The sequence below is a fragment of the Hyperoodon ampullatus genome (assembly GCF_949752795.1).
Source record: "Hyperoodon ampullatus genome assembly, chromosome: 2".
Classification (NCBI taxonomy): domain Eukaryota; kingdom Metazoa; phylum Chordata; class Mammalia; order Artiodactyla; family Ziphiidae; genus Hyperoodon; species Hyperoodon ampullatus.
Genome location: NC_136915.1, coordinates 43,925,043 through 43,952,266, shown reverse-complemented (window position 1 = coordinate 43,952,266; position 27,224 = coordinate 43,925,043). Strand labels below are relative to the sequence as shown.

At 37.1% G+C, this 27,224-nt stretch overlaps 1 protein-coding gene across 3 annotated transcripts in view; it reads left to right on the top strand.

Moving 5' to 3' along the window:
* The window catches only part of EPS15 (epidermal growth factor receptor pathway substrate 15), a gene marked incomplete at both ends in the record, with an annotated part of 167,787 nt that overhangs the window by 75,112 nt on the left and 65,451 nt on the right, over positions 1-27,224 (top strand). For all 3 annotated transcript variants that reach the window (XM_079727163.1, XM_079727162.1, XM_079727161.1), the window contains 3 exons: positions 1,268-1,424; positions 5,648-5,733; positions 26,183-26,255. In XM_079727163.1, coding sequence (XP_079583289.1) covers positions 1,268-1,424; positions 5,648-5,733; positions 26,183-26,255 — 316 coding nt within the window. The remainder of the gene's footprint in view (positions 1-1,267; positions 1,425-5,647; positions 5,734-26,182; positions 26,256-27,224) is intronic.

Sequence of the window (27,224 nt, the reverse complement as noted above, 5' to 3'; positions counted from 1 at the left end):
ACGGGGAAAGATTAAATATATGTAACTAGTGATAGCTGCCACTTTCAAGTGCCTAGGCTAGGCACTATGCTGAATAAATGGCTGCTGTCATGGGCTTGCCATTATGCCCAGACTTTCAAGTGCGTAGGCTAGGCACTATGCTGAATAAATGGCAGCTGTCATGGGTTTGCCATTATGCCCAGACTTTAGATGTACTTTGTCTTTAATTCTCACAGTAACCTTGCAAGATAGGTGTAATCTCCACTTTATAGATGAAGAAACTAAGGCTTGGAGAGGTTAAAAAATATGGCCAATGTCACAAGAAGAAATAAGTAGAAAAGCTGGAATTTAAGGTTTCTTTGACACCGTAGCCCATAGTCTTTTCATCAGGCCACATTGGTTTTCAATAAATCAAACAGATCAGGACTTTAGAAAGCTGACCTTAAAAAAAAAAAGGCGGGGGGGAAGCAAATAGAATAAAACATTTGCTGTTTCTCTTCAAGTGATTTTTGTAAAGGTTTCCAGATTGCTGCCTTCTCTCCACACGTGATCTCCATTTGCAGCTGTTATTTTTCTTTGACGGTGATCCTGAACATCCTCCTACTTCAAAAGTTGTAGGAAACAAGCCGACATGGGGTATTTTGCTTGTTTTAGAATCATTCTAATGCCACTAATGAACCAAATTTATTGAAACTTAGGTTTCATTTTTAACATGGGTTTTTTTTTTGTTTTTTTTTTTTTTGCGGTACGCGGGCCTCTCACTGCTGTGGCCTCTCCCATTGCGGAGCACAGGCTCCGGACGCACAGGCTCAGCGGCCATGGCTCACGGGCCCAGCCGCTCTGTGGTATGTGGGATCCTCCCGGACCGGGGCACAAACCCATGTCCCCTGCATTGGCAGGCGGACTCTGAACCACTGCGCCACCAGGGAAGCCCTTTAACATGTTTTAATGTTGAAAATGTTGGGAGTAGAGAATGTTGGAATTCTTTGGCCCACCACAGCTTTTACTCCGTAGCGGTTCTGGAAATTGGTAAGAAAGCACAGAGCAAACCCAAATTAGAGGACCCTGCTCAGCACCAAGGTGAATAGTCTCTTTATCTTACCATTTTAGCCCATATCTCTCTTCTAACATTTCAGTGAGTTTTTGGCTAGCCATAAGTTGGTATGACTTTATTTTTTAATTCAACTGGTGATTATTTCAAAGCTACATAGTCATATTAATTTTCCCCTGGATTTTTAGAATGGTAATTGTGACATTTACATGCTGTTCATTTTGTTTATTTGTACAGGGCGTTATGTGACACAAAGGACTGTGGGAAGCTTTCAAAAGATCAGTTTGCCTTGGCTTTCCACTTAATCAATCAAAAGTTAATAAAGGGCATTGATCCTCCTCACATTCTTACTCCTGAGATGATTCCACCATCAGATAGGGCCACTTTACAAAAGGTAAGACAACTTAAAAGAAAACCTTAATGCATTAACAGAAAAGAACAAATGCTGTGTCAGGTGACAGAATCGATTTGTATGGAATAGTGGAGAAAATGTATCTGGCTAGAAACAGAGCAGTATACTGTTTGCGGTTTAATTTGTGCCTATAAATATGTTGGAAAACCTTGTATGATATCCTTGGGCTACAGCTCATTTATCCCACCATTCATTACACATATGACAACCATACTTTCCAGTCTTAAAACTGGAAAATGTGGTCTTGTTTTTCCCCGATGGATTTGTGAATTAATTTTTATGATTAGAGTGTAAATTTTAAATGAAACCTATAAGAATTAAATTATTGCATTTCATTTGATAATTCACTCTTGGAGAAAACAATACAGATTTGAAAACAAAATCTAGGAGATTATGATTGCTTGTTGTCAATTTTACATAAAAAGAAAAAGGAAAGAAAAACTTGTTGAGGAAATGTCTGTGTGGTTTTTGCCATATAGATGACCCTCTATTCCTGAGCATACAACCGAATTTCATATCTGAACAGCTAGAAACAGGTTTTAGCTACTTTTGGTTCTGGCCAGCAGTGGGAATTTTACATGTTTCAGTAATGCTGTACCTTGATTTTTCTCTTCTCATCGAGAAACCCTTCCTAATATTGTGGTTTATAATATCTTGGCCTTATAACAGAGCTTTAAAAGGACTTGCATGCTCTAGTGGCTGTTTGCCCTCCATACTTTGTGTCTTTAAGTATCTTGTGACCTACAAAGTAACCATGGATGTGGTGATTCTTCAGAGTTACATATATAGGAGTTGTCACATATTTGGTATAGGAGAGTTCTCTTTAAAATGTCAGTAGAATGTCTTGCATTAATTTTGTCACATAAGTTAAAAAAATCCCATTTTAACAAATCTAGTAACAGTCAAAATTGGATTTTTTTCCTGAGTCAACTAAATGGAAATTTATAGCCACTAAGTATAGAAGTTACGTATAAGAGTTTTTATTTGTATTTTTACATTAAGTAACTACTTGATTTTATCTGCTTTGTGAGTGTTTTGGGGGGAGCATTTTGTGAATTTCTGAGATTTATTTTAATGTAGGACATGGGTTCCCTAAGTTGTAGAGAAGGCTAAAAGTGATGCCACCCAGAAAGATAGAGGTTACAAATTTGTACTTATGCCCCCTGCTCTAACTGTATCTCAGTTATGGAACGCTATGTTGTTTTCATCTTCTTTCACTTATGTAGACTGCTTTTTTTCCTTGCTGCCTTCATTTTATACCAACTGAGTCTCCCACCAACACAAAATACACATACAGCAGAACTTTCTGAAGCAAATTGTTTGTTCATTGAAGTCTCTGTAACATTAGTAGGCACTTTGAGTTGCATCTGCTATACAGAATTTTCAATTAAGTAGATTTACTGAAGTCCATTCACTAGAGCATAGATACTTTTGTCCATGTCAGATATCAGTATTATTCATTAAAATGGGATTTTATCACTGTTGTCTTATCTATAACCAAAAATTTTAACCTTAAAAATTAAAATTTGCATTTGTTTTGTCTTTCAAATAATCTCTTTTCTCTTTATAATCTAATTTTTTTGGAACTGCATTTTTTTGCAGCTTTGACTAATCCTTTTTTGAATGTTGCTTTCCTTTCTGTGTTTTTTCTAGTTTGGACTATTTTTTCCATTCTGCAGCACTCTGCTTTTCGCCTTTCTTGTACTGTCAGTTTCTTAACTCTACTCTCTCAAGGTTAGAGCTTTACTTTATGCCTTTTTTAGCATTACGGTTTTTGGTTTACAAGATACATTTTGAAATTAGAGGTTGTTTATGCCTCAAAGTTAATGCAGAGAAAATACCTAAACAGCATGCTTCTGTCACATGTCTGTCACTTGGTCCTTGTGTGCATTTTAACTTGCCTTCCCTAAGCTCTCTGATCCACTTAAAATCACCGAAGTGGAATTTTTGTGTAATACACAAAACAGGGTGAGAGAAAATATTTTGCAAGAAGGGGACATGGTACATTTTTCTTCATATGCCCTTCTTATACTTTATATACCGTTAGCCGAACTTTTTCTGTGCTTCCTGATTGCATGTTATTTTATTGCTCTAGAACAGGAGTTTAATTTTTGTGTCAGCAATTGAGTGTGACACAAGTACACTTACCAGTACCAACTAAGTACACTAATCTTCATTCTGGAGTCATCTATGGTATTACCTTATAACTTGTTTGAAGTGAAACTTATTTGTCTCACTCTTCTTATTTGATGATATTTTCAATAGTGAAAGACTGTCAAATGTGAGTCACTTTTTTTGAGTTAGAGTGACAGAACAGGTATGGGAGTCCTGAGTTTCTTGGTTTGCTTGCACCTCTGACAGCAAATTTCTCAGTAGCACTTATGTGATGTAAGTTACTCTTGGTGATAAAAGTGAGACTTAAGTGCTAATTTTTCATTTTGTTCGCCTTTCAAATTGTCTGCCCAGGCTTAATTAGCTCATAAGTCAAGTTTGGGCAGAGTTAAAATCCTAGTAAATACTTGTCACATTCAGAAACCCACTTTAAAATTTCTGACTTTTTAGAATGATATGGGTCTGTGTCAGTGAAATACATAATAGTAAAACATAGTAAGAGGCATATTTGGTACAAATCTGTAATTAATATAAAATTGAGAATAGCGTTAATTGAATCCTAATGGATGAGGTTTGGTATTGATAGTCAAAACAAAACAAAACATATGAGGATGGTTATACAGTATAGCATAAAGAAATATAGAAGGAATTATTTGCCACATTTTACTGATGTACCTGTTTATCAAGTTGGCTTTTAGGGTAATGGTTTCATTTACCTAAATGATCTTAATGTGCAGGTGCCAAGGGGCATAATGTGAAATAACACTTGAATTTGATTAGAAGTCTCCTGATCAATATCGCCTATTAGCTAGCTGGGTTCAACTTTAAGCAAGTCATTTAATACGTTTCCTTAGCTCTAAAATGGGGTTAATAATAATATCTGCCCTACCTACAGACCAGTTTTCAGATTAGCACTTAGTAAATTTGTAAACCATTATATAAATGTGAGCAGATAGGATACTGTGAACTTTTAGGTTTCTTCTTCTGTTGTGCAAGTTAGTGACATACCTTAAGTTCACAGCAACATAAGTATAATACTAAGTTTTATGTTCTGCTAATAAGGTCCTCAATATATCTTAGTTTTACATGTTTAGGCCTCAGTTTTAACATTTCCTAATGATGATCATCTTGTTATTTGTCAGTTTGGTTGTAGCATTGGGTGTAAGTCAAATGTTTGAAGGAGCAGTTATCTTTTTGCCTTGACTTCAGCCATCTATATAAAGCATCAAAAATGGTTTACAAAGGGGACTGAGCCAGGGTGGAAGCAAGTCATTGGGAGCCTTTCCAACTTTCAAGAGCATATTCTGTTGAGGAAGTTAAGTATAATAATAGCTTACATTTATAAAATATCATAAGGTTTGTAGAGGGACTTCATATGCAATATTTATTTAATTTTTAAAGTGGGCAGGGCAGAGATTATTTCCCTGTTTTGCAGTGAAGATCATGCAGCTAGTAAAACAGCAGAGCCCAGAATAAACCCAGCTAGGTTTTCTAAACACAAATACCATTCAGAGACTAATTTTGACACCTCCGTTATTGAAAGAAAACTATATGTAAAGGATGTCATATAAGACAGTTTCATGTATGGTGATACTAATATTTAGTATGGAACATGCTGAGCGGTTGGTTTTACTTTAAGTAGACACTGAAACTATTTAATAAAAGTAAATACTTGTTGAATTAAATAAAATCAACCACCATTTATTTAATACAAATAAATCACAATTCACCTCCCCAAGAAATTTATGCTTCAGTGGAGGAATTAGTTTATAAATCTGATATCTGCTTTACTGCAACATTCTAGACAGGCTAAGATCACGCGATGAAGACATTGGGATCTCAAGTGGTGGTATATATTATAGAACAACAGCTTTTAGAGAGTTTAAGGGAAAATGTCTTAGTATATAACCGCCTGTGTGTGTGTGTGTGTGTGTGTGTGTAAAATTGCACTAGATAGGGTTTTCTTAAGTGAATTAAAAGTGTTAGTAATACCATAAAATATGTATCCATATAGTGCTTTTAAACATTTTTAATGCTTTGCCACATGCAATTTTATAGTAATAATGTTATAATTGTGAACTCTTTGTTTTTAGAACATCATAGGACCAAGTCCTGTCGCAGATTTCTCTGCTATTAAGGAGCTAGATACCCTTAACAATGAAATAGTTGACTTACAGAGGTATGTAAAGTAAAATTATACCTGATTATATAAATATGCACACACTCTTTTCTGTTTCTAACATATATCTTGGGTAAGTACTACTTTAAATGGTTAAGTACTATGGTTCTTAAAATGGGAATTGGTGTACCTTATTAAATCTAAGGCATATAGAAAGCCCAGAGATAAACCCATGCATATATGGTCACCTAATTTATGACACAGGAAGCAAGAACATACAATGGAGAAAAGACAGCCTCTTCAGTAAATGGTGCTGGGAAAACTGGACAGCTACATGTAAAAGAATGAAATTAGAACACTACCTAACACCATACACAAAAATAAACTCCAAATGGATTAAAGACCTAAATGTAAGACCAGACACTATAAAACTCATAGAGGAAAACATAGGAAAAACTCTCTGACATAAACCACAGCAAGATCTTTTTTGACCTACCTCTTAGAGTAATGAAAATAAACAAATGGGACCTAATGAAACTTAAAACCTTTTGCACAGCAGAGGAAACCATAAACAAGACAAAAAGACAAGCCTCAGAATGGGAGAAAATATTTGCAAACGAAGCAACAGACAAAGGATTAATTTCTGATATATACAAACAGCTCATGGAGCTCAATATCAAAGAAACAAACAATACAATTAAAAAATGGGCAGAAGACCTAAATAGGCATTTCACCGAAGAAGACATACAGATGGCCAAGAGGCACATGAAAAGATGCTCAACATCACAAATTATTAGAGAAATGCAAGTAAAAACTACAATGAGGTTATCACCTAACACTAGTCAGAATGACCATTATCAAAAAGTCTAGAAACAGTAAATGCTGGAAAGGGTGTGGAGAAAAGGGAACCCTCCTGCACTGTTGGTAGGAGTGTAAATTGATACAACCACTATGGAGAACAATACGGAGGCTCCTTAAAAAACTAAAAATAGAACTACCATATGACCCAGCAATCCCGCTACTGGGCATATACCCTGAGAAAACCATAATTCAGAAAGAGACATGTACCACAATGTTTACTGCAGCAGTTTACAATAGCCAGGACATGGAAACAACCTAAATGTCCATTGACAGATGAATGGATAAAGAAGATGTGGCACATATATACAATGGAATATTACTTAGCCATAAAAAGGAACAAAATTGAGTTATTTGTAGTGAGGTGGGTGGACCTAGAGTCTGTCATACAAAGTGAAGTAAGTCAGAAAGAGAAAAACAAATACCGTATGCTAACACACATATATGGAATCTAAAAAAAAAAAAGGGTTCTGAAGAACTTACCAGCAGTACAGGAATAAAGACGCAGACATAGAGAATGTACTTGAGGACACGGGGTGGGGGGGAAGGGTAAGCTGGGACGAAGTGAGAGAGTGGCATGGACATATATACACTACTAAATGTAAAATAGATAGCTAGTGGGAAGCAGCCACAGGGAGATCAGCTCAGTGCATTGTGACCACCTAGAGGTGTGGGATAGGGAGGGTAGGAGGGAGACACAAGGGGGAGGAGAATACATATATGGGAATATATGTATATGTATGGCTGATTCACTTTGTTATAATGCACAAACACACCATTATATAGCAATTATACTCCAATAATGTGTTAAAAAAATAAAACATAAATCTAAGGCAACCTTTAACTGCAGGATGCACTCTTATGTAGCACTGAAAAAAGAAAAAACCACTGCCAAATAAACAATGGCATTCCAGCAGCTATAAGGTACTATTTGATTTTGGACAGTGAAATAGGTATCAATGTATCTTGGAATGAATGGAGTACAGTTTTCTTTTTGTTTTTGAAGTTTTTTTTAAATTTATTTTTGTTGAAGTATAGTTGATTTACAATGTTGTGTCAGTTTCAGGTGTACAGCAAAGTGGTTCAGTTATACATATATATACCTATTCTTTTTCAGATTCTTTTCCCATATAGGTTATTACAAAATATTGAGTGTAGTTCCCTGTGCTATATAGTAGGTGCTTGTTGGTTATCTATTTTAAATAGAGTAGTGTGTATATGTTAGTCCCAAACTCCTAATTTGCCCCTCCCTTTCCCCTGAAATACAGTTTTCCTCCAACTTCAGACACTTGAATAACAATAGGAAAAAATTATTATTTAATACATTGTATGGAAGGAATGTTAAATGCAGACACCATGCCAAGAGCTTTCATAACTTGTTATCTCATTTGATCCTCACAAAAACCTTGTAACTTGAGATAGATATTACTGTTCTGTTTTATAGGTATGGAGTTAAGATGCTTAGACAGGTTATTTTACCCAAAGTCATACAAACCTGTATCAATAGAACTAATACCTGATCTCAGGACTGCTTGATCTGGAGTTGGATTTTCTTTCTTATACTCATGTACTGTGTAGAAACAGACTTGAATACAATTAGATTTGAATCTAAATACAGCAGGTCCTATTGGTATTTCCTAATTCCCTTGTTCCCTAGAAACTTTTTATAGTAATACTCATTGTAAAAATGACCTCCTAAAATTACTTTTAAAAAAGTGAGACCATTTTTCCATCTACAGGGCATTGGATTTAAATATCATTTTACTTACACAAACATTTTTTTTAACCTTCACAACACTTTAAAGCAGACAATGGCTGATACTTTATTTTGTTGATGATATTGAGACATAAGGGGATTAAATGATTTAGCTGGGTTATATGGCAAGAACTTGGGAAAGATCTTTCCTCATCCATGAGACTACATTGAGATTATTGTAGAGAAACTTAATTATGATTTTTTTCAGTTGCAAGAAAAAACTCAACCCAGACTAAGTGAGAGTGAATTTATTTACTTGTGAAACTAAGACCTCCTAGAGGTAGGGATGGCTTAAAGCATAGCTTCGTACTGGGGCTCAAATGATATAATCAGTTCTCTTGCTCTCTCCATTTCTTGTTTCCACTTCCACTGCATGGTTCCATTCTCAGATAGGCTTTCCTGTTATGTTGTCAAGGGGGTTATTGCACATCTGAGTCTCATGTACCTACTATTTCAGATCTAGTGGAGTTACTCTCTTGTGACGGTTCCTGAACAAATCCTAAAATTCAATCTGATTGGACTGGTTTATGGTCCTACCTACTGAAACAGTCAGTGGCCAAGGTTGTATTGTTTGCTGATTTGTCATGAGCTCTGTCCTGGGCTGCGGGGGCGGGGTGGCGGGTGGCTAGTTTGCCGCTGAGACCACATGGAGGAGGGGGTATCCCCACATGAAAATACTGCCAGAAGGAGGAATGAATTCTGAGAGTAAATGTCTATAGAAAGCAGTATAGCTTCAAATCCACAGTAATTTCAGTGATCGCCCTTAGTATCATCTGCCAATTTGAACAGTATGTCTTGACATTCTGTAACCTTAGTCTGGGCACCTTTTTAAACGGGATTGTTTAGTTTTGACTTATCTGCCTTCTTCTGAATTCTACCAAATTCTGTTTCCAGCTCAAAAATTGGCCTTTGCCTATTACATAAAGCTTTTAGTATTGGAATCAAAAAACAAACAAATGAAAACAAACCCTTGGAGATTACATAATCCAATTTCTTTTTTACTCATGGGGGAAAAAAATCAAAGTCATACATCAGGTCAGCAAAAGTGCTGGCTGGCACCCAAACCTGGTTGTATAGTTCTAGTTCTACATTTTTTTCTGTTATATAAGACAGCTTTTCATTAAGATTTAGAACATTTTTACTTTGGTTTGAAAAAAAAGTAAACATTTGATTACTCAGTCTATAATGGTGTATAGACTTCATTTCATATGGTCTATAAACGGTCCATTAGCATTTTTGCTTGCCTTATGAGAAATGTGCATTTAATAGTAGCTAGATTTGGGCCTTCCCTGGTGGCACAGTGGTTGAGAATCTGCCTGCCAATGCAGGGGACATGGGTTCGAGCCCTGGTCTGGGAAGATCCCACATGCCGTGGAGCAACTAGGCCCATGAGCCACAACTACTGAGCCTGCGCGTCTGGAGCCTGTGCTCCGCAACAAGAGAGGCAGCAATAGTGAGAGGCCTGCACACCGCGATGAAGAGTGCCCTGCTTGCCGCAACTAGAGAAAGCCCTCGCATAGAAACAAAGACCCAACACAGCCAAAAATAAATTAATAAATTAATTTTAAAAAATAAAAAAAATAGTAGCTAGATTTGAAAATACTTGTCATCTGTGCCTCTCAAGCCTATGAAAATAGACACATACTCCAGGGCTTGCTTGATTTCAACAGTAGTTATTTTACTTATGAAATGTTTTTGTAATGAGTTTAATAGGAAGTAGAGCATCGTACCTAAAATGTTCTTGCCGATACAAACACTTGTAATACAGTAAGTCCCCTACATACGAACCTTCAAGTTGCGAACTTTCAAAGATGTGAACATGTGTTCACATGTCCAGTCACATAAGTTAGCTCACGTGTCTGGCGTACATTGACATGTGTGTGCATCCTCTACAAGTGGTTGTGCTTTTGTGTACTTTACAGTACTTATAGAGTACAGTAGTACAGTATCTTTATTTCAAGCCCAGGATGTCTGGAAGCAAGCGTAAAAGCAGCAGTGATGTAGCTGGTACTGCCAACAGCCCCTGTATGCCAGCTGTTGTACTGTACTACTGTACTTTTCAAGGTACTGTACTGTAAGATTAAAAATGTTTTCTTTATTTTTTGTGGGTTTTTTTTGTTTTTTATGTATTATTTGTGTGAAAAGTATTATAAACTTGTTACAGTAAAGTACTATATAGCCGATTGTGTTAGTTGGGTACCTAGGCTAACTTTGTTGGTCTTACGAACAAATTGGACTTACGAATGTGCTCTTGGAATGGAACTTGTTTGTATGTAAGGGACTTACTGTATTAGTTAAATTTTGATAAACTGAGCTTTCACTAACTTCTAGTTACCATAATGTTAAGTTGTACTAGTGGCAGTCTTATATAGTGAATTACAGCTAAACACATAAAAAAAAAATCTAACATTTTGTGATGTCTTATTAAGAAAATCATAGTGCTTCAAAACCTTATTAAGTTTTAAATTGTAGTCAAATTTTACAAATGTGTAATACGTTTATACTTGACACTTGTGAAAATATTTTCCCTAGGCTTTTATTTTAGGTGAGATCTACAGTGTAGGCAAACTTCCATTATCTGTCAACTTCAGTAATGTCATAATAAGGCTCATCTACCCATGCTAAAATTATGGTTGTTAAAATTCAGTTTTGTAAATGGTTGTATTAAGTCACTACCACCAAGTCTTTAACACATTACATTATAAACCTTGGCTTTTGTTACTGTGAATGACTATTTTTTCTGTGCAATGGTATTACTCTTTAGCCTTTAAATCTTTTATTAATATATCAGGCAGTGACGTGTGTAACTACAAAATAGGAAAGAAGAATTTAAACAGATTTTGTTTGTGGCTTTTACTAAATTGTCATCTGACAGAAGATTAGCTCCTTCTTATTTGTTTGGTTTTCAGATGAAGATATTTAATTTTAGTCCAGGGATCAAACCTGCAAATAAACGATGTACATAATATGGTACTGTAATGAGAATGTAATGAATATGGTGCTTTACAAGATTTGCTTTTTCCCCCAGTGATGGTTATAATACATACTCATAAAAATTTGGAAAACATGGAAAAGCATAATGAATAAAGGAATGTTTATTTTATTTTATTTATTTACTTTTGGCTGCGTTGGGTCTTCGTTGCTGCATGCGGGCTTTCTCTAGTTGCAGTGAGCGGGGGCTACGCTTCGTTGTGGTGTGCGGGCTCTAAGCTCACAGGCTTCAGTAGTTGTGACATGTGGGCTTAGTAGTTGTGGCTCACGGGCTGTAGAGCACAGACTCAGTAGTTGTGGTGCACGGGCTTAGTTGCTCCGTGGCATGTGGGCTCTTCCCGGACCAGGGCTTGAACCCGTGTCCCCTGCGTTGACAGGCAGATTCTTAACCACTCTGCCACCAGTGAAGCCCCAGGAATGTTTGTTAGAATAATAATTTGTTCTGAGCGTTGAAAATCAATGGAGATATAAAAAAACTATATATAACCTCAAGAGTTGGTTGGGTAAAGAATGTTCTTTGTTATCAGTCAGAAAATGAGATGTTGTTTTCTTCCCTAGTTCACCAAATTGTTTCTAGTTGAAAATATAGGACATTGGGAGCTTGAGGCAGGATGACTTTCTGTCATTTGTTTCTTTAAATTTTTTTTTTTTTTTTTTTTTTTTTTGCGGTACGCGGGCCTCTCACCGTTGTGGCCTCGCCCGTTGCGGAGCACAGGCTCCGGACGCGCAGGCTCAGCGGCCATGGCTCACGGGCCCAGCCGCTCTGCAGCATGTGGGATCCTCCCGGACCGGGGCACGAACCCGTGTCCCCTGCATCGGCAGGCGGACTCTCAACCACTGCGCCACCAGGGAAGCCCTCTTTAAATTTTTTATATGATTCCTTCAACATTTGTTATATAGGGATTTAATTATATAAATCAGATTAAATTAGTATAATATTTTTAACTTAAAGGAAAGCAATGGTTTTAAAATAATCTTATCAAATACCTGGATCTCTCACCTGAGCTGAACACCTGTATTTTTCATTGCCCAACTAGTGTTTTCATCTGAATGTTCAGTAGGACCTGACTTCCTAATTTTCCCCTGACCACTATCCTTGTCTCTTTTATTTCCCTTTCTCAGTGACATCACCATTTATTGTCACTCAAGCTAGAAACCTGAAAAATTCTCATTTTTATTCTTCTATTTTTGAGATGTTTCTTGAAATCATTCCTACCTCTTCATCTCCTTTGCCTGATCAACTCCTCCTCATCCTTCAGATCTCACCTTAGATGTTATTTCCTCTGGAAGCCTTCCCCTTCCCAGCCCCCATACCTATCAAATCTTATTTAAGAGTCTATCTTACATAGTTTTTAAATTTACACTTGTCATAGCATAATTGTCTGTTTTATTTGGATATCTCACTAGACTATGTACTTCTTAATCATAGGGACTATTTGCTTGCTCACTGTTAATCCCTACTGCTTAGTTTATGTAATAGATACAATATATATAGCTTATATAATAGATATATAGAGAAAATAATTTGTTCAGTATTGTTGAAGTCTGTCCTGTCGTTTCTGCTTTTTCTGTCTAGTTTTAGCCCTTACCTCAGTTCACTTTTCTGAGTATGGCGTAAAATCTCTTCCTTTGTGGTGCTCTCTTGGCATCCTGACCATTCTTCTGTCTTAGCTACTTCCCACAATAAAGTAGGATCATCTCCCACTTTGATACTATAAAGCAGCAGTCCCCAGCCTTTCTGGCACCAGGGACCAGTTTTGTGGAAGACAGTTTTTCCATGGACCCAGGGTAGGGGGTTAGGGGGGATGGTTTTGGAATGATTCAAGTGCATTACATTTATTGTGTACTTTATTTCTATTATTATTACATTATAATATATGAGGAAATAATTATACAACTCAACATAATGCAGAATCAGTGGGATCCCTGAGCTTGTTTTCTTGCAACTAGATGGTCCCATCTGGGGATGACGGGAGACAGTGACACCCGAAGTGTATGGCTTATGTCCAGTCTACTCCGTAATCTCGTTTTGGCTGCTATCACTGCAGAAAACCCTGCTTCGCAAAGATAGGGTGTTGGAAATGGAAACAGCCTTTTCAGTGCTTTTTGTGGCAGTCTCAGGATATTCCGCCTTAGCTTTCATCCAGAACATATGGAGATGTGAAGTTGTCTCAAACATACTTTTAAGGCTACCGTCATTTGCGATCTCAACCAGTTGATCCTCTTTTAGCACAGACAAAGTCGATTCACCTGGCTTATTCACAAATGGGTTGCAGATCCATTCCTTCCCAGTTTGGGGGTCTTTTGTGGTTGGGAAGTAATGCTCAAAGTCTTTTGAAAGCTGAGATAGGTGATCATGCACCAGCTGGGAGAAAGAAAGCCCTGGCTCAGTCTCTTTCAAAATCTCTGCCAATGTTTGAAACATGTCAAAAATCCCAGTGTTCACTTGTCGCCCCCATAATTCAAGTTTGGCTTTGAATGTAGCCACTTTATCTGCCGACTTGAACAGAGTTGTCGTTCTCCCCTGAAGTGACAGATTGAGTTTGTTGAGCAGGTTGAATATGTCACACAAGTAAGCAAGTTTTGTGACCCATTCTGTGGCACTGAAATGTGCTTCCAGTGGTGAGTGTTTTTCTAAAAGAAATTTCTGGAGCAGCTCTCTTAACTCAGAATCTCTGGCCAGTGATCTACCTTTAGAAAGCCATCTCACTTCTGTGTATAAGAGAAGACGTGTGTGCTCTACGTCCATCTCCTTGCAGAGCTGTGCGAACAAATGTGAGTTAAGGGCGTGTACTTTACTTTGTACATAATTTTAATGATATCCTGCAAAACACTGTTAAGCTCAGGTGACATTTTTCCACTACCCAGTGTTTCTCTATGGATGACAGAGCGCGTAGACTCACATTCAGAAACGACCTCTTTGACCCAAGTAGTGAAACCAGAAGGCCGTCCAGTCATGGCAGCTGCTCCGCCCATGCATATACTGACACAAAATGACCCATTCAGTTTTCCTGATATGTAATCATTCAAAGACTTGAATAGTTCTGCAGCTGTGGTGTTGGTTGGCAACAAAAGTGCACATAACATATCCTCATGCATATCTTCCTGAAAAATACATCACACAAAAACAAGCATTGTTGCCTTGTTGTCAACATCGGTAGACTCGTCAATCTGGATTGTGTACCACGGTGACTCATTAATCCTCTCTAACAATTGTGCCTTAATATCCTCTGCTATTTCATCAGTTTGTCTAGTTATGGTGCTAGCTGAAAAAGGAACACGTGCCACCTTTTGAACTGCAGCCCCTCTGAAAAGTTCACGACAAATGTCCTTAGCAGCAGGAAGGATCAACTCTTCACCAATAGTAAAGGGCTTCTTAGCTTTAGCAATGCGGTTAGCCACTAAGAACGATGCTGTCAGTGCAGACATGTTTGATGAAGTGGTGGCCTTCAGCAATTGCTTCTGTTTTTCGTGTTCACATTTTTTCCTTTTGAAAAACTCCAAAGGCTTGTTTTTTAATGCAGGGTGCTTGGTCTCCATGTGGCAAAGCAGTTTTGAAGGTTTCATGGCTGCGTTGGTTAACCTGTTGCCACATATTATATTATACAAAGTGGGTTTGGAGAATGTCGATCACCTGTTGCAATGAATCCGTAATTTAAGTAGGATTCTTGGTGTTTTCTTTTAAATACAGTTTTCTTTTTGTTGGTAGTCTTAGAGTTTTCTGTTGTTTCATCATTGGGTCTTTCCCCCTTTTCAAAGAAGCTCTCTAGTGACATTTGTTTTTTACTCATTTTGGCTAGGGTTAGCTTGTGGGCTTACCACAACTGTGACTGAGACAAGTGTGCAGTGTGGGAAAGAGGTGCAGATGGAAGTGGTAAATAAAATAATGGGCGGGCCACTCATGGACTAAAATAAGTGTCGGATTCTGACTTAAAGCCTGCCACCAGATGCAGCTGTACAATTGAAGTACATCAACTCACTTGCCACTATAAAACCTGCCACCACATGCAGCTTAATTGTCACTTCCCACTCACTGATAGGGTTTTGATATGAGTCTGCAAACGGTTTATTATGGTCTCTGTGCAGTCAAACCTCTCTGCTACTGATAATCTGTATTTGCAGCCGCTCCCCAGTGCTAGCATCACTGCCTCAGCTCCACCTCAGATTATAGACATTAGATTCTCATAAGGAGCGCACAACCTAGATCCCTCGCATGCGCAGTTCACAGTAGGGTTTGCGCTCCTATGAGAACCTAATGCAGCCGCTCATCTGACAGGAGGCGGAGCTCAGGCGGTAATGCAAGCGATGGGGAACAGCTGGAAATACAGATGAAGCTTCGCTGGCTTGCCTGCCGCTCACCTCCTGCTGTGTGGCCTGTTTCCTAACAGGCTACAGACCAGTACCAGTCTGTGGCCTGGGGGTTGGGGACCCTTGGTGCAAAGCTCCTAGAACAGATACCATGTGTTTGCTCTTGTACTCTCTCTCATTGTTCAACATAGTGCTCTAATCGACCATTTCAGTTTCATTCCTCTTCTCTAGCCATATGGTGGGTGAGGTTATTACCTCTCAGCTCAACGTGCCACCAGTTTTTATTCTTCTGTGCCTCTGATCCTACTCTTCCCCTTTGCCTGAGCACACCTTTTACCTTGTAAAGTTTTATTCCTGCTTTAAGGCCCAGCTTAAATATCATCTCCTTTGTCAAACCTTCCCTGAAACCTTGATTGCTAGTTCCTCTTTCCTTTCTACTTACAGAGTCTTTATTCCTTTGTAATAGTACTCACCACAGTTTAGTGTGATTTTTTTTTTTTTTTAATTTTTTGGCTGCATTAGGTCTTGGTTACTGCCCATGGGCTTTCTCTAGTTGTGGCGAGTGGGGGCTACTCTTCGTTGCAGGGTGGGGGCTCCTCATTGCAGTGGCTTCTCTTGCTACGGAGCATGGGCTTTCGGCACGAGGGCTTCAGTAGTTGCAGCACGCCAGCTCAGTAGTTGCGGGAAGCGGGCCCTAGAGCACAGGGTCAGTAGATGCGGTGCACGGGCTTAGTTGCCCAACAGCATGTGGGATCTTCCTAGACCAGGTTTTTGGTTTTGATTTGAACTCCTTCAGGACAGGGTCTCTGTCTTATTCATTTGGATATGTCTAGAAATTAATGCGCCTGACACCACAAAATTTCAGTACAGGTTAGTTGGTTGAGTGAATAAATCAAAGTTTGTTATAAATATTAGAATATTTTCCAGACTTAATTCCTGCAAAGTTTATGGCAGACTAGAAACCATCACTAAATGTTGAAATAAAGCAAATGATATTCTGAATAATAACTTATTTTGAAGACTATAGAAGAAGATTTTGTAGGCAAGAGGATTTTTAATCCTGAAGGTTAATGGACTGATTTTTTGTATTTTGCCAACCTGTTCTTGTGTCAGGGATTTCCTTGGAGAATCTGATAAAGGCTATTAGACTCTGCCTGCAGAAAAAAAGAACATGTTTATCCATGTACACTGTTTTGCATTTATTTCAGGAGTTCCTAGACCCTTAAAAACTATCCATGGACCAATTTTTAAGAACCCTTGTTCTGAAAGTAAAGTGGCTCAAATAGAGAAGTTCGTGGCAGTGAAAAGGCAAAACATACCAAGAAATTGCTTCAGTCTCTTAGATAGTGTGGTGGTGGTGGATTATGCTGAGGCAGGAGTTAATATTTGTCTTCTACCAGCTTCTACTTCCTTCCTGTCTTCTGTCCTTTTAGCAAGAACATCAGGAAGTAAAAGCTACATCCTGTCAGGCCAGTTTGTTATCCTGGTCTTGGGCCAGTAAACAGGATAGATGATTACAATAATAGTTATTTGGCATTGTGCTATTCCTGCTTTATATAAATTCTCTTATTCAATTCTTGCAACACGGCTGAAGGGTAAGCAGTTTTATTCTGATTTTTCAGATGAGGAATGGACAAGTTTTCTAAGAAGTTTTCCTTGATACCCACTTCAGCTCAGAGAACACTCAATATCCTTCTCTCCGAACACTTACAATACTGAATTATATTTCTTTCCCTAGTAGTCTCTGAGCTCTGTGTGATAGTACCAACTGTCTCTTAAATTTTCTAATTAGGCAGTATAGTGTAGTATTATTTCAGAGCATGGGCGTTGTAACCAGATTGCCTGGTTTGATTCCTGACATGACTTAGACAAGTTACTTAACTATCTGTGCCTCAGTTTCTTCATCTGTAAAATAGAAATATGAATAATCCCATGTAAAATGCTTAGTACAGTTCCTGGAACATGGTAAATTTTCAATGCATGTTAGTAATCATCATCATCATCCCCCAAACCTAGCTCAGCACTTAGAGCACAGCATTCACTGAAAGGTACTCAGCAGACATTGGTTGGAATAGCTGAATGAGCACTCTCTTCCCTAGTTGGAGACTGGAACTGTGTAGCTCGGCAGCCAGAATCTGTGTTCCTAAATATATAGATCTCTACCTCAATCGTATATAAGAACTGATTTTTAAAAAAATATATCAGGCAATGTTAGCATATGGTTTGAATTTTTTTTTAATTATGTTTTTGGTTTAGTTTAGTTCAAATACTGTGAGAAAACATTAGCTCTGGAGAGAGCATTGCTTATACTGTCGAATCTGGAATTCTTTTGCTTATAAAATCCAACGTGATCTGTTTCTGGCTCTGTGGTACTGATGCTAGAAGGTCTCAATTGTGACTACATCAGCAATGGCGTTACTGATTGAGTAATCGAAGCTCTACATTGTAGTATGCGTTTGTTTGGTAATAAGGAGGCACCTTAATTCGTTTTCACATAAAGTACATGGCTCATATTTAAAACCTCTGCTTAGGGAGACTTTCCTTATTTGAAACTCTCCTTGCTCAAGTCTGAGTCTGTGCTAATACAGCAGCCACTAGCCACATGTGGCTATTGAGCACTTGAAATATGGCTAATCCAAATTAAGATGTGCTATTAGTATAAAATATACTGGATTTCAAAAGAAGAATGTAAATATTTTGGATATCTTGGATTAAATAAAACATATTAAAATAAATTTCACTTGTTTCTTTTTAATATATAGCTATTTGATCATTTAAGATTACATGTGTGTCATATTTCTCTTGGACCACTCTGGTCTGAATCAGTTGTTTTCTATAAAAATTACGTTTTATTTGCTTGTATTATTTTGTGGCACTGGTAGCTTATTAAGGGGCACTTACCTCTTTTAAGAGAGCAATACTTTTTAGAATGTGTTTCAGTTTGTCTTTGGGAAACAAATATCTACCAAGAAATTTCAGCTCCTGAAGGATTTAGGAGTCAGTCTCTACCAACATACTTAAGTTTAACTGCCATCACTCTGGATGCTTTATTACAACTTTCCAAAAAGCCAGTAAATGTTCCACTTTTATACTAGTAAATTGTATGATGATGACGATGATGATGATGATGATCGCCGACATTTACTAAGCACTTATTGTGTGATAGGAATTGTGCTGAAGTATTTCTAGATACAATATAAATTAGTCATCCCCATCAACTTTATTATCCTTTTTTTTTAAATTACGAAAACCAAGTTCTAGTCTTACATTTCTTTTCTTTGAGTTTTTTCATCTCATTTTGTTCTGCTAGATAAGTAGAATAAATTAATTATTGGGGGTTTGCAAAATAAACTTTCATTTCTCCTTTTAAAAAGTGAAACATCTAATTTTGGATTCTGCCACTGACAGGGCAGTGGTCATGTGAGCCATACCCCAAGTTTGTGTTTTCTCCTGATTCCAGTTAGGCTTTCAACAGTTTATCCCCGTGAATACATTCAGACTTTTTTTTTCAAAACTAAAGCTCGTTAAAAAAGCCAACCTCTTAGAACTAAGAAGTTTAGTTTTTCCCATAGGACTGAATGCACTTAAACTTTTATAGCAATTATCTTTTTTTTTTCTTTAAAGTCTTTATTGAATTTGTTGCAATATTTTAATTTATTAATTAATTAATTTATTTTTGGCTGCATTGAGTCTTCATTACTGCGCACAGGCTTTCTCTAGTTGTGGCAAGTGGGGGCTGCTCTTCATTGCGTTGCTCAGGCTCTAGGCGCACGGGCTTCAGTAGTTGTGGCACACAGGCTTAGTTGCTCTGCGGCATGTGGGATCTTCTCGGACCAGGGATCGAACCCGTGTCCCCTGCATTGGCAGGCGGATTCTTAACCACTGCGCCACCAGGGAAGTCCCTATAGCAGTTATCTTAACAGTTTTATAATTAATGGGTATGTTTGTTTTCCCAGCAAACTGTAAGTAGGGGCCCTGGTTTAATCTTTTTTGGCATGTAGTAGATACTCAATAGCTGTTTGTTGAAAGAATGAAATAATATATAGTTATGTAATGATTATATATTTAAGGCAAAGAGAAATTAAAAACTTAAGGTACAAATCACTGTCTTTACTCTCAAACTTAAACTTAAGTTTTTATCAACTAAATATGAATTCTTAGAGTGAAGGACCATCTAACTTTCAGACTGGTTTGAATTACACGCCAGAATTTTCTTATCAACTGTCTGTAGTTGTTACTCTAATCTAGCTCAAGACTTCTGACAGTTCCCAAGATAAGCAGAGTCAGAGTGTTCTATTGCCTTTCTAGCAATTGTCATCAGCTTTCTCAGTAATAAGAGCCTCTGCTTCCTCTCTTCCCCCACAGAGCAGAAGCCAGCAGAGAAAGAAGAGCTATGTTGTTAAATAATGCCATTCAGAGTTCAAAAAAGCACAGCTCAGAAATCTTTAGGGACTCCCATTGCCAGTGAATTAAAAGTCTGTGTGTTTTACCCAGTACTGAAGTTCTTTTATAATCTTACCCTGATCTACCATTCCAGCTTTATTTACCACACATGAACCCTCCATCTTAGATAAATTAGTCTGCTGTCTGGAATTTTCTCACCTCTGTGCTTTCCTTTTTATTAATTTTTTCACTGTGGTAAAATATACATAGCATAAAGTTGACCATTTTAGCCATTTTTAAGCATACAGGTCAGTGGCATAGGTGTATTTACATTGTTACACAGCTGTCACCACTGTTCATCTCCAGAATTTTATCATCCCAAACTGAATGATTTAATTGGACTTGATATCAACTTAACTTTGATGGTATACAAAATCCTACTTCTGTAAATTCTGTCCCTTCCACTTTATGTTGTTGATGTCATAAATTACATCTTCATACATTATATATCCACTAACATAGCTTCATAATTATTTTTTATGCATTTGTCTTTTAAATCTTACAGAAAATATAAAGGGGAGTTGTAAACCAAAATTACAGTAGTACTAGTTTTTGGTTTTGTCCATGTATCTACCTTTACTGGAGATCTTTATACCTTCGTATGGCTTCAACTTACTGTCTAGTAGTCTCCTTTCATTTCAATCTGAAGGACTCCCTTTAGCATCTCTTATAGCACAAGTCTAATGGTAATGAAATCCTCAGCTTTTGTTTATCTGGGAATATCTTAATTTTTCCCTCATTTTTGAAGGACAGTTTTTCCAGATAGAGTATTTTCAGTTGACAGTTTCTTTTTTATTTCAGCATTTTAAATATGTCATCCCACTGCCTCTGGCCTTCAAGGTTTCTGCTGAGAAATCCAATGGTAACCTTATTTTTCATCCCATGTACATGAAAAGTCTTTCGTTTCTTATTGCTTTCAAAATTCTGTCTTTGTCTTTCAACAATTTGATTATAATTGTCTCAGTGTGAGTTCCTTTGGGTTTTCCTGCTTGGCGTTCATTGAGCTTCTTGGGTTGTAGATGTGTGTATTTCATCAAATTTGGGAAGTTTTCTTCTTGGTTTACCTCTTAGTCTGCCATTGTACTGACATCCTTTTTGCTTTCTTGCATAAGCTCTCCCTTGCATTTGAAATGCCATTTTTCTACCCAACATTGATTCTTTCCTTCAGGGCTTAACTGAAGTCTCGTCTTAACTGAGTCTTCAAGGTTCTCTGTCACAAAGCATTCCCAGGCTGGAATAATTTCTTTTGAAATACCATATGATAAATATACCACTTGCTGTCTGCACAGCTTATTTTTGCAGTTCCATAATCCTGCCTTCACTGATACCAAGGAAGCCTTTTCATACCCTCTCCAGAGTCAGGTACCCATCTTCTGTGTTCCCACAGCACCTTGTACTTACCTGTTGTAGCACCCAGTACCCTGCATTGCAGTTATCTTTTTATGTTCTCCTGCCCAACCCCTCACATACACTTAATGGAAAGTGTCTGTCTCATTGTTTTTTTGTATCACTGAAGTACAGCACAGTGACAGGTATGTAGTAGAATTCAGTATTTGTTAAATCAATACATAGGTTTTAAAGTTGCATAAGGATATATTGGGTACCGTTGTGTATTCTCGTTTTTACTCCTCACAACAATGTTTGTGTATGATATGTAAAGTAGATATTACCTTCAATTTACTTTAAGGAATTAGCTCACACAGTTGTGGAGCTGGCAAGTCTAAAATCTCTAGAACAGGATGATAAGCTGGAGACTCAGGTAAAAGTTCATGTTGTAGCTCAAGTCTGAAGACAGTTTGGAAATAGAATTACCTCTTCCTTGGGGAAGCTTCAGGTTTTTTTCTCTTAAGGCCTTAAACTATTGGGTAAGACCCACCACACTATGGAGGGTATCTACTTTACTCAAAGTCTGCTGATTTAAATGTAAATTTTATCTAAAAAAATACCTCTATAGCAACATCCAGACTGGTGTTTGACCAAATATTTGGGTACCATGGCCTAGCCAAGTTAGTACATAAAATTAACTATCACAGAGGGTGATAGCCAAGGCTTAAGCCCTTCCAAATTTCTCTGTCTCCTGCCTTTCACCTCTGCTTCTTTGTATAAAAATTTTATTATTCTTTAGACAGAGACAGCAAATGCCAACAACATCTTGACCTACATTTGCCCACCTTCATCATTTCACAGGAATGATTTTTCTTAAGAATGAATGAAATAATCCATGTAAAGTACTTATCACATAATACCTATCATATAGTAAATACTTAATAAGTTCTAGTTTCAATAATTGTTATTGTTAGTGGTAGTAGTAGTAGATATGGTAGTGGTAATAGTGGTTTTCCATTAATTCCAAATAAAGGCATCCTAGATAAAGATTTTAACCACCTTGGCTTTGATCATGGGCCCAATCTTGAGGTAATTCCTGTGATTATGAGGTGGGAAGCTGTGACTGGTTAAGCTTTGGTCAGGAGCTAATCCCTGGCCAGCTGTTACTCAGAGAGTTTGAGTCTGTAAAAAGATGGCATTTTCTACTTGAACTATATGGGTAGAAAGATAATAGGGAGAGAGGAGCAGTCTCCTAAAAGAAAGATTGCTGAGTACTAGGAGAAGGGAGGGTCAGCCAGAACAAACAGCTGTTGCTACAGTGATTTAACAAAGATGACCTGTGATGAAATCAGTATTTGAATTCTGGACTATATTTTACTCCAAGTCTTATGCTTTGAAAATCATATAATAAGTTTCTAAAAGTAGACAGCAATTATTTTGATTATTAAGACAAGATCAATGTTTTATAAACTGTCTTGTACCCCATAATTCCTTTTAACAAATTTAAAAATTACTCCATCAATACTATTTAAAATTCTAAGTAGTGTTAATATTATGAGTAAAACAAAACCATAGCATAGGCTCAAAGCCTGCTTTTTTCTTAATTACTTGATATCTTGTACATTTCACCTTACAAATCTTAAGATGGTAGAGATATCAGCATCTGCAGAGTGAAAAATAATAATCAGAGTCAGAAAAACTATTTCATGGTAGAGCCAGATTAGAATTCTGGTCTCCAGTCTTGTGAGTGGCTTTTGCCTACTTCATAGTAGGTTTATGCAGTTGTCAACTTTAGGCTTCTGAAAGCTTAGCTTGGGCTTTGCATTTCTTCCTGGTTCAGATTCTAGGTTCCATGGAATCAGAGCAGTCAACTTTTGGAACACCAGGGAGCTCTTTCTCTGGCCTTTCTTTATAGCTTTGATATTTGTGGATTCCTCAGGATGTGCTATCATCTTGGGAGTGAATAGGGCCAGAGAGAGAGTCTAAAATGGAGGGTGTATAGGATCATTTCCCTTTTTTAGAAGTTACTAAGGTGAAGGCAATAGCTTTTCCTGATGTCCAAGATAAGTGGCAAAATGCTCACACACCTGTTTTGAAGTATATGTCTGTCTTATCCACATATATTGGTGGGCTCCTTAGGAAGCTGCATCTAAATGTCTTTTTATTGTGGCACAGAATCTTGAAAAGAATTAAAATTTTAAATTACTAATGTTAAACAGAATGCTTGGATATTCTTGTATTGACTAATGTATCCATCACCTTTAGAAAAATATACTTGTTGTTTGAAAGAGAGGAAAATGTAAAGAACATGGTCAACCATCGTTAGTGTGCCTAAATGTGTGTTTAGATATGTTTACTTGCCTGAAATGAGAAGAAGCTATAGAGGTTAAGTGTCTATGGAATACCATAGTATAACAATTTCGTATCTCTGAAATTATAATCTAAATTAATGAGAAAATTATTTGATTTTCAGTCTGGTTTATAGGACAGATTTTCATTAATAATGTTTTTTATCGAAAGTCATATAACTGGTCATTTTATTATTTTTAAAGTTTTCTGTTTAGTACTTATGTTATACTACTTGGTTTTGGTAATAAAAGGACTTATGAGACCAGAATTTTACTAGATAAAAGTGGATTGAAAGTTAAGTTTAATTGATCTCAGACTAAGAGAAATTAATCGCTAAAGATTCCCATATTTTATTTAGTTGAGAATGGCCTTCAGGATGTTTGACATCATCACCACTCCACACCCCTGCCACACCCAAAATTATGAAGAGAAGTTTGTACTTCCTAAGCTTCCTCCATTTTAGCCAAACATAGACTGTTTGCTGGTTAGAGCTGAGAGTCCTTTGTAATGTTTTCTTTTTCCACTAAGTGAGCTTCCTTCTTTTGCTCTCCCATTCTTGTGTCTTGGCTGTGTTAAGTCAGCTCACTGCCTTCTTGCAGCCCTGTTTTCCTGCATGCACACTTTATCTTCTGGCCAGGCACAGTGACAGCAGTTAACAGGGGAGCAAGAGAGGATTGAATACAAACATGCACATTAGTGTGTGCAGTTTTCGTCTATGATACCATGTTGCGTCTTCTGTTTTTGTCATTATCTACTGTCAGAAAGGAGGAGCTGGGCTGATAATGACCTAGTGTGGAATGCCTGAGGATTTGGGATGAAGGGAGGAGGCTAGTGTTTCATGTGACTAATCTTTGACATGCTGCGGCAGGACTGAAAACACTCTTCTGCTCACATAAGGAGGAAAGGAAAAATTTCTAAGATTGCACTTGCAGAATTTGTGGAGTATATTTAGATGTTTCTTCCTGTGTTTTTCTAGTTTTCAATTTTATCTAATTTTATAAGGATTGGAAGTGGGGAATGAGCTTTGCTTAATTAGTAGATTGAGGTATTGTGAGAGTAACGGGCTGCAACAATGATTCACATGGTAAGAGAATGTTTAAAATCTCCACTGACATCTTGACCCACATTTTGACCCATCTGACAAACGGTTAGTGAGCTCCTTGGCCATCTCAAGTATTTAAAAGTAACAGTATACAAGTAGCTATATTATTGTGCTTTTTTTCCTCCCATATAAATCTTAAGAGCATTGCACCTGCATATCCAAAACAGTTGATTTTTGTCTACATTTAAAATCTCACCTCAAAAAAGGTGAGAAATATAAATGTAGCATGTAGTTGTCCCTTAAGTATCTCCTTTGGTGTAATTTTCTCACTTTACTTTATGTCTCAGCTTAATGGAGGCTGAGCCTCTGTTTGGGTTATGTCTGGGATGAAACTGAAATATAGTCATGAAGCTCTAAGAAGAAACTCTGCAGTACTAATCTGGAGGACTTATTGAATGGCATCCTCCCTTCTTATTGCCTTCTTTTACCTTTCCCCCACCCCAAAAATGTATTGCTGCAGAAATCTATGGCTTTTTCCTCTCATTTTGTGGAAAAAGAAAGTGAAAGGAGTGGGGGTGGGGTGGGTAGATTGCAGTACAAACGGGCATTTAAATTTATTATGTCAAAAAAAATAGCTCTGTTTTGTAATTCTGAATCTAAGGTTGCTTAAGATTCACTTTAGGAATCCAGCTCTGATGGAAGCATATAAGACTTTAGATAATGATGTTTCAAACTAAAAGTGGATCCTAACATGTTTGACCTGAAGAGTAGAAAGAGATAAATGCTAATGTGATTCTTTTTTTACTTAGTGTACATTGTCATATATTTGATCAATTGGTATTTATGGGTGGTCCTAAAATAGCTTTTGAACAGATGTGGTATTTAATAGAGCAAATAGCCTGTGTTTTGACAGTCTTTTTCTATTTTCTCTGTTGTTTCATTCTAAAATTGGTGCACACAAGTGAGATTTAAGAGGAAATTAACACTTCAGTAAATGTCCTTTTCCCTAATATTGTTGACTGTTTCTATTAGCCATTTTCATTTTATTTGACAGTGATACTTAAGGGTTAAGCTTCAGAGCTGATGCAACTCCTCCTTTTTTTTACCAGCAATTTTCATTGGGCAGCATTTCCATAGCAACAGTGAGATCAGTGAAACCTGAGTGTTTCATTGATTATTTTTCTCCTCTTCCTTTTTTAATCTATTCTCTCTTCACCACATTTTAGTGAGAAAGCGATTTTTTTTTTTACAAACAGAGCTTATATTGATTTCTATTCCATAAATAATTAAAAGAGGGTAGAAAAATCTGCCCTTCATTTAAAAATTGAATGTTTCACTATGTATTTAAAAAACGATTCAGGATTAGGAGGATGGATAACCATACCAGCTGTAGCTGATGTTCTCAAATATTCTTGCATCGTTTGCTGGTCTTCTAGGGAAAAGAATAATGTGGAACAGGACCTTAAGGAGAAAGAAGATACTATTAAACAGAGAACAAGCGAGGTTCAGGTATGTGAACTGTAAAATTCAGTATTCCATATCCGATTTAGGAGGATTCATTTTAAATGTATGGGGTCGTTTACTATGTGATGGTTGTCGTATTGATGAGTAGGTCAAGGGAATGCCTATTATTTATGTGATATAAATCTTTATCTTTTGCAAAATGATTATTTTTCTCCTAATTCTGGCCTGCAAAGATTACACTACAATGATCAAGCAGTATTTTTCAGTGTAAATTTCTAGCTTTAAAGGTATTTTAAGATGATATTTATCTGCATATTATATCCTTAAAGGTAAGTTTGAATGACTTATGATATAAATATTATTACACCAATAAAACTGAATGAGTGAGATCATCATCATCATCATGAAAACGCAGATTGCTTTTTCATGGGTGTGAGATTTTGTTAGCTAGGAGACCTAGTATTTTAAAGGACTGTCTCTTATAATACTGATAGGGTGGGAAATGATATGGAACAATTTACAGTAGTATTTTGTAAGTTGCTTAGTAGCCAGGATATCTTAAACTTTGGCATAAAGAGATTTAATTCATTTTCACTAAGTGTTAAGTAGCTTCATTTTACAAATAGAAAAGACAATAAAACTTCAGTTTCTGATTGGGAAATGACACAAAAGAGGTATTTCAAACATTAAAAATACAGAAAATTGGTCAGTGTTGCATTTAGAGCAATAAGCAATGCATGTGATCATGTTATTGGAGTGCCGTTTCTTAAATGCCAGACCAGCACATACAGGAGGTTGGATATCGAAGCACTGGTAGCAGTTGCCAGTAAGAGCTCATGGATGGGCATTTCTTAACATGTTACTTGTATGTTGGATTTCCTTGTCCTAATAGTTTGAAATGGGCAAAAGCTCTAAAATTGTTAGATCCATTATTTTGTTTTAATGTAATACATTCACCAGAGATTGTCTGACAGGTGGACCATGCTAGGGTGGGGAGAATGATTTACTGAGAGG